We start from the raw sequence: 12747 nt of genomic DNA, 5'->3' as shown, positions 1-12747 counted from the left end.
TTGGATTGATTTCTTTGAATGATTAGTAGGCCTAAGTACATTTTCACCTCTTAAAATGTTTTAGACATATAGCCTAAGGTTTCATTGGCATCAAGACATAATTTTTTTTCTACATAAGAATGGTTCCTCTCATTGTAGCCTGGCTGTCATTGTAGCCTGGCTGATGTTGAGATAACATGACCAAATTTTGCTCACTTTATGACGGTAACCATGCTATCTGACAGTTAAAATGAATCATGGGTTATGCCTGTGTATATAGGCAATGGGATCTGTACTCAAACAGCTTCTGCGTGGGCTCCTTATTCACGGTAGCGCCATCTTGAGGCTGTGAGGGATAGACTTACTACTCTTCAATGGCATGCCCAGTATAAAGCTGTAAAAAGCCCCTAGATCACATCTTATTTTCCACAACTCAGTTGTATGGAGTTCTCTGTCTAAATGTCCATACGTTTTTTCAATGTTTTGTCCACAAAACGATCCAAAAACACTTTAAACTGCAGTACAACCCATTGAAGAAACTGAAGTCTATTCCTCACAGCCTTGTCATTCCTGCTGTGAATAAGGTCATATTTTCACAAGAGGCAAACTAATGATGAAAACCAAACCTTCAAAGAAAATACATAGGAAAATTAGCGTTTATTCTACATTTTTTTCTGTGGTGTTCGTGAATAGATTATGTCATTGAACTTGCCTATGCATATATCCTGACAGTGTTTAGCTCTACACAGTTCTCAATCCTGAACATCATCAAATCAGTTTGTTCAGCATTTCTAATGATTATTATCTGGACAAGTATCTGGCTCCTGTGTGCAAATGAATGAGTGCAGGATAAGGAAGGCAAATTTTGCCCTCATTGAAATGGAGAATAATACAAATTTTAAAAAGGAAAACAGACATAATGCTCTTTTACAGTTCTAGGCTACATTTATTGTGTGTAAAAAGACATTGATATTGACAAAGATACACACACTTTAGCATATCTAAATATTCTTTCTCAGTTTTCATAAACAATAGCCCTATTTTTCGTGTTTGTATTTTCAAAGTAAAGCTAATCAAAACCTATTTGTTAGTAGAGAATGTAAGATCATATTTGATTTTCAGCCAGATCTTAAGAAGGAATTTATGGCCAGACCTTGAAAATGTTATTTAAATACCTCTTTTAACATAACTAAATACTATTTGTTGTAAACAAAATCAGTCTCAGAATATACCCCCAAACCCTTTTTTTCTTCCACTTCAAGCACTGACTATAAGTCTACCAAATGCATATAGGCAAATGTGATGCAGAATTTTCACCGAAAGATGTTAGTGTAAAGTCCTAGGCCACTGTTGTACAGTATTGGTTTAGTATGATGAAACGACAGTGAAACATTACTTTATGTGCGCCTTCAAATATTTACCTTTGGTGTCAATATACATTTAAACATGACATTTTTCTTGCTTTAGTGGTCAGAACTTTTGTATTTGTGATTAGCCAAACTGATATTATTAATAAACTTGAGGTGACAGGACTTTCTGTGTGTGAAGTATTAATTCACTGACCTAGAAAGACAGAAATATTTTAATTAAAAATAATTAATGGCAGTTACTTTTTCACTGCATTTTATGTTGGTGCTGTTGATAGCTTAACGTGTGTTTAGATTGGCAGAACTAAACAAAATATACTGCTTTCACTGATGGTTTATTTGGGGATTTTTGAAGGTGTGTGAGTGGGTGTATGTGTGAAAAACCAGTTGTTGCACAATGTGTTTCCACAACCCTATGCACTGAGTAACTTTGCAAAAAATCATATGTAGCCCCTGCATGCAAGTGTGTGGTGGGAGGTATGAAGACTGCTGGAGGTGTGTTTGAGCCAAAGTTGAGAATTTTCTGTCTCACTTCATTACTGTGTGATAGTGTTGTATCATCCTGTTGTTTCTTTGTACTCCTCATTGCTGTCTCTCTAGAAATGACAAGAATAGGTGTTTGTGTACCTGGAAAAAACAGAACTTCTTTGAGGCAAGGTCATTTAATTGGTTATTTTATGTTGTTTCTGGCACAAATAACATATGATACAAGGCTTAAATAGGCAACATACTGTATTAAATATCATATGAAATATGAACAATACACAGAGTGTAACATGCTGCATAAGTGTGTAGGAATGCTGATTCAAAGATAATTATGTACTGACTTAAGCCCATTGTATGGAGTCTGTGGGATATCAAATTAACTTTTTTGCATAAAATAAAACAAGCATGATTAAAAATGTATATCTGTAATAATTTGTATTGTGGTACTGTTTTGAGCTGTTGTCAGACCTAAAACTCAAACATTAAGATCATACAGAATTTGCAGTTTACCGGTAGTTGTTGTGGCAGCTAAACTGTTGGAAGAACTCCACGTTCAGAGATGGAATTGAGGAGACGGAGAGCAATGATGCAGTCAAGTAAGGCTCTATATTTATCTGCCTTCAGCACTCTGCGTGCACTCTTCTCTGTTCAATCAGATCAGTGTTACACAAAGCCCCTCACCTTTATTTTTTGGTTGATGTTTCAAAAAGCTCTATGTACATGCACAGTATGAACATCTTGCTAATATAGCAAAGACTTGCATTTTAAATTATTTTTAAATGACAAAGATTAACAATAAAAAAAAATAATATATGAGTGTTCATTTCTACTTTCAAATGACTGGCAACCAACTAAATGCAAAGATGAATTAGAAGTAGGTTCAGGTAATTCAGGAAATAAATGTCTCTCCTTAAATGATACTATAAACAAGGGAAACATTTTTTATAGATTACTTTTTACAAAAAAAGAAACCAGGGTGCATGTCACCTCATTAGTAGAAACGGTAAACATCAGAAGGGAAATTAAATGGTATTCCCAACGAATGATCATCGTGTTAAGCAAGACACCCCAGTGCCAATGATCCTAATATTCCTCATATTATAAACATTAAACATGACAACAAAAAATAACAGAACATGATATATCTCATCAAGCCACATTCATCCTTCTGTCATGGTAAAGTGGATTTTAATGTTAAACAATGTTTATATATATATATATATATATATATACACACATACTTAAACAATGACCACACTGGAGTTATAATGATTGATCTTTGCAGAAATACAATATAGAATAAAACTGTTTAGACTATAAACAGGACTAAAGCCACCCACATACAAAGTGCATGCATACACTCAGTCATAGTGCACACTTTTGAAATTGAAACGCCTCCTATCTGTGAAAGTCTGCATCTAAGGAGAAAAAGAAGAAAATAATAGGTTGCATTACGTTAAAATTACAAATGAATTGCATTTAAAATTAAAATGAAATTTAAATTACATCTACAAGGCACACAAATGAATAGTACTACTACGGTAACATCTAGATGTGTTTTTGTTCATGTTTTGTATATGTCCTTTATTTTGAAATGTTTGTTCATGTTCCATGCCATGTTTTGTTCCGGTTTCCTTGTCATGTGATCATCCTGTTTCCCTCCATGTTCATGTGTCTTGTTTTCAATGGTTCATTGTTTGATTACTTTGTTATTAGTTCTAGTTTGTCATTGGTTTATGGTTATTAGTCCTGATCTCTTGTTTAGTTTTCTGTTTGTTCATTGGTTTATGTTCCCCCTTGTCCATGTATTTACCCCTTATGTTGCCATTGTCGAGTATTGTTAATATATTGTTGTTGGTGTACTTTGTTCCATGTTAAGTTTATAGCCAAGTCTAGTTCATGTTGTACTTCATTGTCAAGCCAAGTTAAGTTTATGTCTAGTCATAGTTTATAGTCATGTTTATGTTTCACTTTATAGTTAGGGTTGTGGATTTCACTTATATAAATAAACTACACTTGGGTTCTTGTCAAATTGGCAGCTACATTGTTACAAATACTACAGTTAATGCCTCAAGTTATTACAAAAAAAGTGCACAGATGCACACACTCTCACCTGGCTAGGATCTCTTGTGAAGTATCTCTTCTCTATTACCTAAAGAGACAAACAACAATTGTTTACAATATCTTATATACATACTCATAGACTGGACAATATATGTTTAGTATTAGAAATGTAATCACATTCCACAGTTATACACATAATTAAAGAGACATACATTTACATAACATAAATTTGTGCTTAGGATTTAGAGTCTAGACAATCATTTATATTTCCTGTGCATATTTTAAAAGTTTAAATTAAGACATTTTGGTTTCACTGTAGCCTTTACCTTGTCAAAGAATCGACTTAATTTAACAGCATTTGATGACCCAGCAGCAAGATACCTTGGATTTGTACAATCCTGAGAAGGCAGGGAAAAAAAGCTCTCAACCAATTTTAAACCCAAAATTTCCAGTGACACATCAAATTATTTTTTTTTGCTTAATATGAAATTAGACTGATTATAGACATTACAACAGCTGTAAAAGACACACACCAGGTTGATCTCTTCAGCGTTAAAATCTTCAGACAGAAATGCAGTGCGGGTCAGAACATCGTTTCTCTTGTTTTCAGGGATCTGGTCAAATTTGGTTCCAATCAGCAAGAGAGGAACAGAGTTCTCTGTAAACTGTTCTCTGTCATAATCCCTGCAAGTACAAAACCTCAGAATGAGATCAGAATGGTACTGAATGTGAAATAATCAAATGTACAGATGTAGATAGTAAAATGCTCTATTCAGTCATTGTATTCGGATCTATTTCTTACATTATTTTATTAGGTAAAAGGGATTAAAAAAAAAAATAAGCAACAGAGAAAATCACATCAGCTGAGGCACAGCCCATGGTCCCAATGGAAGCAACATGAGACGACGACTAATGTGGCTTTGTTCTAACCGAACCAGAAGTTAACCTTGACTCACCCATTAGATACAATGATCCCAGTGGGCGAGGAGTCTTTGCTCAGTGCCTCTAGTGACCAGCGGTACAAATTCTGGGAGGATTTCTTATTGGTCAGATCATGAACTAAAATAATACCTGTCAAAAATAAGAATAAGAATGCAGAGCCTTAGCATTAAAGAGGACTCATTACAAATGTTAAATATCTTCCCATATAGCCTATGATGCATTCCAACATTTTTGTCCATCTTTTCACTTATAAATACAACTTTTATTTACATGTGCAAAGGTTTTTGTTGAGTCAGATACTTAACCATTCACAGAATTGTAAAACACAGCTCTGGTGCTTTTTACACTGCTGGCACTGCCAACAGATCCTCCAACATCCCAGAGTTCAGTGTAGAAAGTCTTCTCTTCTGGGGTGCCTTCTCTGTAGTCATGCACCTGTGCAAAGTATCAAGACACAGACTGTTACTTTACAGATTTATATGAGGTCACAATAACGTAATCACTGCTGATTGTCACTCTACCCTGACGTCCACTGAGCAGCCAACAGTCCATGATGGATTCCCCAAAACTTGATTCTGGCAAAGTAAATGTACAAGAGAAGACTTCCCTACTCCTGTAAACAAACATCAAACAACACTTAACAGAAACACTAAGGCTCACACAAAATATTTTAATATACAGAAAAGTACATTTCATGTGGATACATTTCCTCTTGTTATGTATCTTCATAATACATTTGAATTCCAAGCTAATATGGTAAGCTAACACCTCTTGCTTGTGTCGAATATTATCAAGCACGCTAACATTTGAAATTTACATTTGCGTGATTTTGAGGAGATTACAGAAAAAGAGTCAATCAACGTGTTTGATAAAAATTCTTACCAGAATCTCCCAAAACCAACACTTTTACCCTATCCAGAGATGCCATTACTCTCTCCGGAAGCACACAGTGTAAAATTGCTCCCTGACCGTTTATTATGACAAAATAAAAGTTCCAATAGTAAGCGTTGTAAAGTTGTGTTAAGAAATAATTACCATTATTTACATTATTTGAAAATTTAATTTAATACAAAATAAGTAAAACATGCATTCATAAATACAAAATTAAATTATGTGTGTATTATATGTAATAACCGTTTATAACCGAGTTTTATTCAGCTGTTAAAATTATCTGCCAATAAATTAATATCAGTGGTATCATAAGTGCTTACATTTGACAGACTGCTTATAAAAACAATATAATATTACGAGTGAACTTTTATGTCACTTCTGTTCAAAATGAGGCGGGGCTTGTGAGAGAGCAGGAAGAGGTTTTTTGATAGACAACACACAGGAAGCCGGTGTGTTTTATTGGACTTCTGAAAGAAACACTGACCCATGGCTGTTAGAGGAATGAAACTGTCGAGTGTTTGTTTTCTGCTTTTATATTTGATAACGACAGTACTGGCCGGGTAAGTAGATATCGTGTTATTTTCAGGGGTTTAGGTTAGTGCATAATAAACTCAGTTCTCCGGCTGGTACACATGTTTCACTGTGATTGGTCTACGCCACTGTCCATGCTTCATGGTGGTGAAGCTTACCATAAACTACCGCAAATCAAAATATTAAATCTCTTGTACTTTAATAAATTATTTTTAAATCGGAAGAAATTCAGTGACATGTATATTGTTCCAAGAATTGTCAGAGATGCTTTTTAAAATCACTTGTAATTGAAGTAGCCGTGCTGATAACTTGCAATTGCTGCCACAGAAGTACTGTTCCACATGCTTATATAAATGTGGGGTTATCGTAAATATTGAAAGCTTTTAAATTACAGTGTCATACAATTGTCTTTAGATTGATTTGCTCTTCAGGATGGATGAATTAATATTAATCTCTGATATGATTTATAGGTTACGTTTACATGAACGAATGAATGAATGAATGCTCTATATTTTCAGGAGGGATTTCTACCAAATTCTGGGGGTTGGTAGATCAGCATCAATTAAAGATATTAAAAAAGCCTACAGAAAGTTGGCATTGCAGCTTCATCCAGACAGAAATCAAGATGACCCAAATGCCCAAGACAAATTTGCAGACCTTGGAGCTGCTTACGAGGTATGTTAATTTGATCGTAAGTCCTTTTACATGGCTTTTTTTTTTAAATGTATTTATCGTTTTAACTGTTGCTCTTGATATGTTCAACAAATATGTATCAACGATATGAAAATGAGGTGGCTAGGTGTAATGGATGTCTTAGTTATAATTTTGTTACGAAAATTATGCGTAAATTTTACACCTACATTTAAATTGGGGACGCTTTGTTTTGTCTCTAAAACTTCGTGTTTTAAAGATTTTTTCCATATTTCTGAACGAAACCTCTGTATAGTGCCATCGGAAATGACAGGCATGAGAGTTGTTGTTAGAAACGAACTGATGGAGGAAATTGATTGGTTGAAAGAAATGTGTGGCCGCCTCTGATTGGTTGAAACGTCTGCATATTGTTATTCATGAGATATATGACGTGGAGCTCCAGCGTCTCTTGCGGAGCGTGGTGTGCTATCTATGCTGTATAACGTGCAAAATGTAATTGTTACATAATTATTCTTTATTTAAATTGGTGAATTGTAAGCGCTCAATATCATAAGTACGTTTTGCTATATGAACTTCATAAATGTAGTACTAACTTTATAATAACTTATATATAATTGTGGGTTTATACAATGATTTAGATTTTATATCTGTGAGATGATATTCCTTAAAAACAAAAAGGGAAACTTTGCTTGTGGTATAACTGTGTTCAGGTAAAGGCATAAAGACTAATCTCTGATGGTACTTTCTGAATGCAGGTGCTCTCAGATGAGGAGAAAAGGAAACAATATGACACATATGGAGAGGAGGGGTTAAAGGAAGGCCACCATAGTTCACATGGTGACATATTCTCCAGGTAAACGACCGTCACAAGAATTACAAAAATATTGCCCAATAAAGAGTTCATATCTGACATGTTTGTAAATTGTCTATCAGGGATTCAAACTACTTTCTGCTAAAGTCACCTTTTCTTAAACTAATTTGCCCAAATTGTTTGGTATAAATGTATACGTTTTCCTTATTAAAATCACTTGAAAGGGTTACTTTAAGGTTAAACACTTTAAAAAAAAAAAAAGAAAGAAGAAGAAGCTTTAAATACAACAAAAAGCTTTACATATTACAAACAAATCAACTGAAAATATACATCTGGAACACCTGCTATTACTTTCTCATCTTTTTCACATCTCATGAATTTGTGTCTCTGGTCCATGAACATTGTTTGATTTGTAAAATATTGTATGAGCTTGTTGTCTAGATCTGAAAACTTCTGATTTGTTAATCTAGTTTCAGATGCATATCTAATCGAAACATAAACAATAACTTAGGCCCTGCACGATTTAATCTAAATCATGTAACTTTGCATTGATTTTTCAAAGATGTTTATTGTTTTGCCAGTTTCTTTGGGGACTTCGGATTCATGTTTGGTGGAAATAGGCAGCCAGCCAGCCGTGATATTCCAAGGGGTAATGATATAGTACTGGACCTTGAAGTAACCCTAGAAGAGGTGTATTCTGGGAATTTTGTTGAGGTGAGCTTCTTTTCACTCTTGATTACATTTCCTACCAGATGTAGTATGCAAACTCTCCGGTGTAATAATTGCGTTAAAGGAATAGTTCACTCAAAAATGAAAATTCTGTCATCATTTACTCACCCTCATGCCATCCCAGATGTGGATGTCTTTCTTTCTTCAGCAGAACACAAATAGAGAATTTTAAAAGGATATCTCTGCTCTGTAGGTCCATACAAAGCAAGTGTATGGTGATCAGTACTTTAAAGCTCCAATATGCACAGACTATTGTAGTAAAAGTAATCCATATGACTCTAGTCAATATCTAAGTGAGTATCTGTGTTGGCGTGTTCACAAGCTTCATTGGTTTTGCTTTCATTTGAACATGCCAACGCGCTTGTATCACGTGAGAGGCTGCGTGAACTGGATCCTCTAATGGAGTTGGAGTGTGACCGGAAGTAAACAATTATGGTGAAAAGGACTAAAATATTGATCGGTTTCTTAACCGAAGTGATCCTATCGCTTTAAAAGACATTAATTTAAACACTGGAGTCGTTTTAATAATTTTTACTATGATTGATTGTGCTTTTTGGAGCTTTAAAGTGCTGATCACCATCCAATTGCATTGTATGGACCTACAGAGCTGAGATATTCTTCTAAAAAATGTTGTGTTCAGTAGAAGAATGAAAGGCATACACATCTTGGATGATAAAAGATTATTATTTTTTGGGGTGAACTGTTCCTTTAAGATTTTTTAAAATGCTTTTGTCTGGCATTGTACATACTCCATGGGAAAATGGACACTCAAGAGTAATCTCTTTTCCTCTATCCTCTCTTCCTGTTTCCTCTTTTCCAACACGTAGGTGGTACGAAACAAGCCTGTAGCAAAAGAAGCACCAGGAAAAAGGAAATGCAATTGCCGTCAGGAAATGAGAACCACGCAACTAGGACCAGGTCGCTTCCAAATGACACAGGAAGTTGTGTGTGATGAATGCCCCAATATCAAGTAAGACTTACCCAACAATCACGTCCACTTTGACTTGTATATGATTTTCTTTAAAACGGCTTTATCGTTGTTTCCAGGCTTGTGAATGAGGAGAGAACGCTAGAGGTGGAGATTGAGCAGGGTGTGAGAGATGAGATGGAATACCCTTTCATTGGGGAAGGTATGGTAAATAATTATATTTGCTTAATGCTAAAACATTGATATTTTTAGATTGTGTATATTATGTTTCTGTTCTATGTCTTTTTCTACAGGTGAACCCCATATTGATGGTGAGCCAGGAGATCTGCGTTTCCGCATCAAAGTCTTAAAGTAAGGGTTATATATTATTGCAACAGTAACAACCAATGGATTGAACTTTTCCTTTTTCAATGTATATATAATTTATCTGCAGCCTATTTGTTATTGTACATATGGTACGTATGTAATGTAGGTAATGTATTTGTATTCTGGTAAATTTTGTCCTTTTCTCCATCTGAACAACTGAGGTTATACACTGTTATAATTTTGGGTTTCCGATTTATCACATGTACATTTTTATTTGTCCAGACATCCCCTGTTTGAGCGCAGAGGTGACGACCTTTACACAAACGTCACCATCTCTTTGGTAGAGGCTCTGGTCGGTTTTGCGATGGACATCACTCATCTAGATGGTCACAAGGTATGTCTTGTTTTCCAGCTTGTACTTTCAGCAGATGAAATCCTTTGTTTTTCTGTGAACTTATTTTATGGTTATATGTTGTAATGTAGGATCTTCCTATTGTCACATGTCTCTTGTGGTCTTGCTAGGTGCACATTGTGAGGGATAAAATCACAAAGCCAGGAGCTCGTCTCTGGAAGAAGGGTGAGGGTCTGCCAAATTTTGATAACAATAATATCCGTGGATCACTCATAGTCACATTTGATGTAGACTTTCCCAAAGAGCAGCTTGATGACCAGCAGAAAGATGGTAAGAAAACATCTAACAAGTATAATTTTGAATGTGTTGTCTCTTTATATTTTGTGTATCTGTGATTTGTTATAATAAATGCAACAAATATTTTTCTCAGGTATAAAGCAGCTTCTGAAACAGACACCATCTCAAAAGATTTATAATGGACTCCAGGGATATTGACAAAACATCCAACTAAATCAGGACTGATTGCCCTGTCCCTGTCTGCCCTTTATACACATGCACACATTTAAATACACACTGATGAAAAAGTGATGGGGGTGTATTTATTTTTATTTTTTTTAGTTTGTTCTCAGGATGGGTTAGTTAAAATATGTTTTAATGTTTTTCAACCTTAATTTCTGTTTTTAAAAGCGTTTTCTCATGGAATGTTGATGGAAAGTATTTTTTATTTGAGTCATTATATTTTTGTCCAAATTATTTGTTTTTCTGTACACAGTCCCCAGTTTTATACCTTCAATAAGCAGTTCAATCATTTTTCATCAGTTTGAGTGTATAGACATAGGCGGAAATCGCGGGGGGTCGGGGGGTCAGGAACCCCCCTATCTAAGGGTTGTCCCCCCCTAAAATATCATTAAAATATGTGTATTGTAAATAATATAATGATATATTCTTAAAATAATTGTTTAAGAAATAAAATAATACAAATGCAAACGGGGCAACAACAAAAAAAAACTTGGTGTCCCCTTCAAAAATTGCTCTTGAGAATTGTTATGTTTATTGTCCCCCCCCCAACATTTTGATGACATTTTCGCCCCTGTGTATAGACAAACTTTAAATGTCCTGCTGTGGCCAGTCAACTATCATCCAATCATGGATCAGCATAATGTTTAGCACTTGTTCTGGGTCAGTTAAGAGACATACTACAAATAAAGGAGGAGAGAGACTTCAAACCAGAGGACAAATTAAAAACCTGCCTTAGCACTGTATGACTTCAATGCCCTCTTTTAAGAATGAAACCGTTAAATTAATGTAAGAGTATTGACATTTCTCAACCTAGACCCTTCAGTTTGTGTGTGCTTGTTTGTTTTAAAGAATGGATTCATCACGGTTGTAGTTTTTTTAATGAACAGCTGCAATCCATATTTTTAGTAGCTTTCTGGATACAGTTCTGTTTCCTCTGAGGCATTTACTTGGTTTAGAAATTCAAACAGGACGCCTCCTCAACTGTACATTTCAGCTTTCTTTTTTTATGACGACCTCACTTTCTTTTGGCTTTCACTACCCCACTGGGTCTTGTCCCAGTTACTTACTTTCCTTTGCTTTTTGTGGACTGCACCAGACAAAAAGGAACAACTTAGAATCTTGTTTGCAAGTGAGGGGAGGGGGGAGGGATTGATCTTTTGTCATTTTCAATAGAAAATTAAAAGTTTCTAGTTATGGTTCAAACAGACTTGATATGAAAAATAATATTTGTATATTTTAGAAGATTTCTTTGTTTTGTGACATAATTTTGAAATTGCATGCTTAATGTCCTTGAAAGTGTCACAAATCAGTCTTGGCTTTAAAGCCAACTTAACACACTTGTTACACAATCTGGTGATTGCTTCAAATCAGATCTTTTATTGACCTTGTTTTAGGCCTTATTCCAATGGATTATGTGAATTTAGCAAAAACAAATATTAAGACACTGATGGTTTGTATCCTCCCTCCATGTGCGTCACGTTGCAACAACCTTGTATCACAAAGATTAGACCCCTCCACCAGAGAAAGCTATTTGAGACCAAATTATATATATAAAAAAGAGAGAACCTCCTGGAACAAAGATATTTTCCCACACCAAAATCAAAGTACTAGTTCACTAATAAGATGCTAGTGTAAAGAAAAAGGTGTATAATAAATGTGGATATACTTTTAGATAATAGAATTATGTAAAAACATATTAAGGAAAACTTGAGGGGTTACATTGAGAAATTCCTTCAATGTGCAATACCAGTCAAATATTTGGAACAAATTAGGACTGAGTTTATGTTTCACATGATCTTCAAACCCTTTTGATTTAAAGGCTTGAATTAATTGTGTAGACAGATATTAAATTGTGAATAAGTATGATTATATATATATATATATAATCAAACTAAAAGTAGGACTGAATAGTGAAGAAAAAGCAGCTATTATGTGTTATACATAAGAACGCCTTAAATATTGTTTACATTGCAACCCTTGTGAATTCAAGACGTTGATTGAAAGAATTACCAGTGTTTTGATTGAATGTTTTATGGTCATTATATAATTCCCTACTTACATTTGTTCTATTTAATACGTTTCATCACTTTAATATTATTCAAAAATGTGGTAAATATTAATACAAATCGAATAGGTGGGGGTTGTAATTACCTTACCTATTCATGATAGATAGGCAGTAACTGATTAGTCC

At 34.7% G+C, this 12747-nt stretch overlaps 2 protein-coding genes across 2 annotated transcripts; one reads left to right on the top strand and one right to left on the bottom strand.

Annotated features, from left to right (window-relative positions):
- Positions 1-2003: 2003 nt before the first annotated feature.
- rabl3 (RAB, member of RAS oncogene family-like 3) lies at positions 2004-5795 on the bottom strand. Its single transcript, XM_052142276.1, has 8 exons — positions 5721-5795; positions 5360-5451; positions 5144-5273; positions 4853-4967; positions 4430-4580; positions 4223-4294; positions 3946-3984; positions 2004-3250 (listed from the first exon to the last, which is right to left on the bottom strand). Exons 1-8 carry the CDS (start codon positions 5764-5766, stop codon positions 3194-3196), a joined length of 702 nt encoding a protein of 233 aa, XP_051998236.1. The 5' UTR covers positions 5767-5795; the 3' UTR covers positions 2004-3193.
- A 350-nt stretch (positions 5796-6145) lies between these two features.
- On the top strand, positions 6146-11721 carry LOC127654821 (dnaJ homolog subfamily B member 11). Its single transcript, XM_052142275.1, has 10 exons — positions 6146-6289; positions 6779-6935; positions 7667-7764; positions 8304-8436; positions 9279-9421; positions 9499-9581; positions 9673-9730; positions 9968-10079; positions 10208-10367; positions 10468-11721. The coding sequence occupies exons 1-10, from the start codon at positions 6216-6218 to the stop codon at positions 10530-10532; spliced, it is 1083 nt and encodes a 360-aa protein (XP_051998235.1). The 5' UTR covers positions 6146-6215; the 3' UTR covers positions 10533-11721.
- The last annotated feature ends 1026 nt before the right edge of the window (positions 11722-12747 follow it).

The sequence above is a fragment of the Xyrauchen texanus genome, chromosome 14, assembly GCF_025860055.1.
Source record: "Xyrauchen texanus isolate HMW12.3.18 chromosome 14, RBS_HiC_50CHRs, whole genome shotgun sequence".
NCBI lineage: Eukaryota > Metazoa > Chordata > Actinopteri > Cypriniformes > Catostomidae > Xyrauchen > Xyrauchen texanus.
This window is presented reverse-complemented; position numbering and strand designations above follow the sequence as displayed.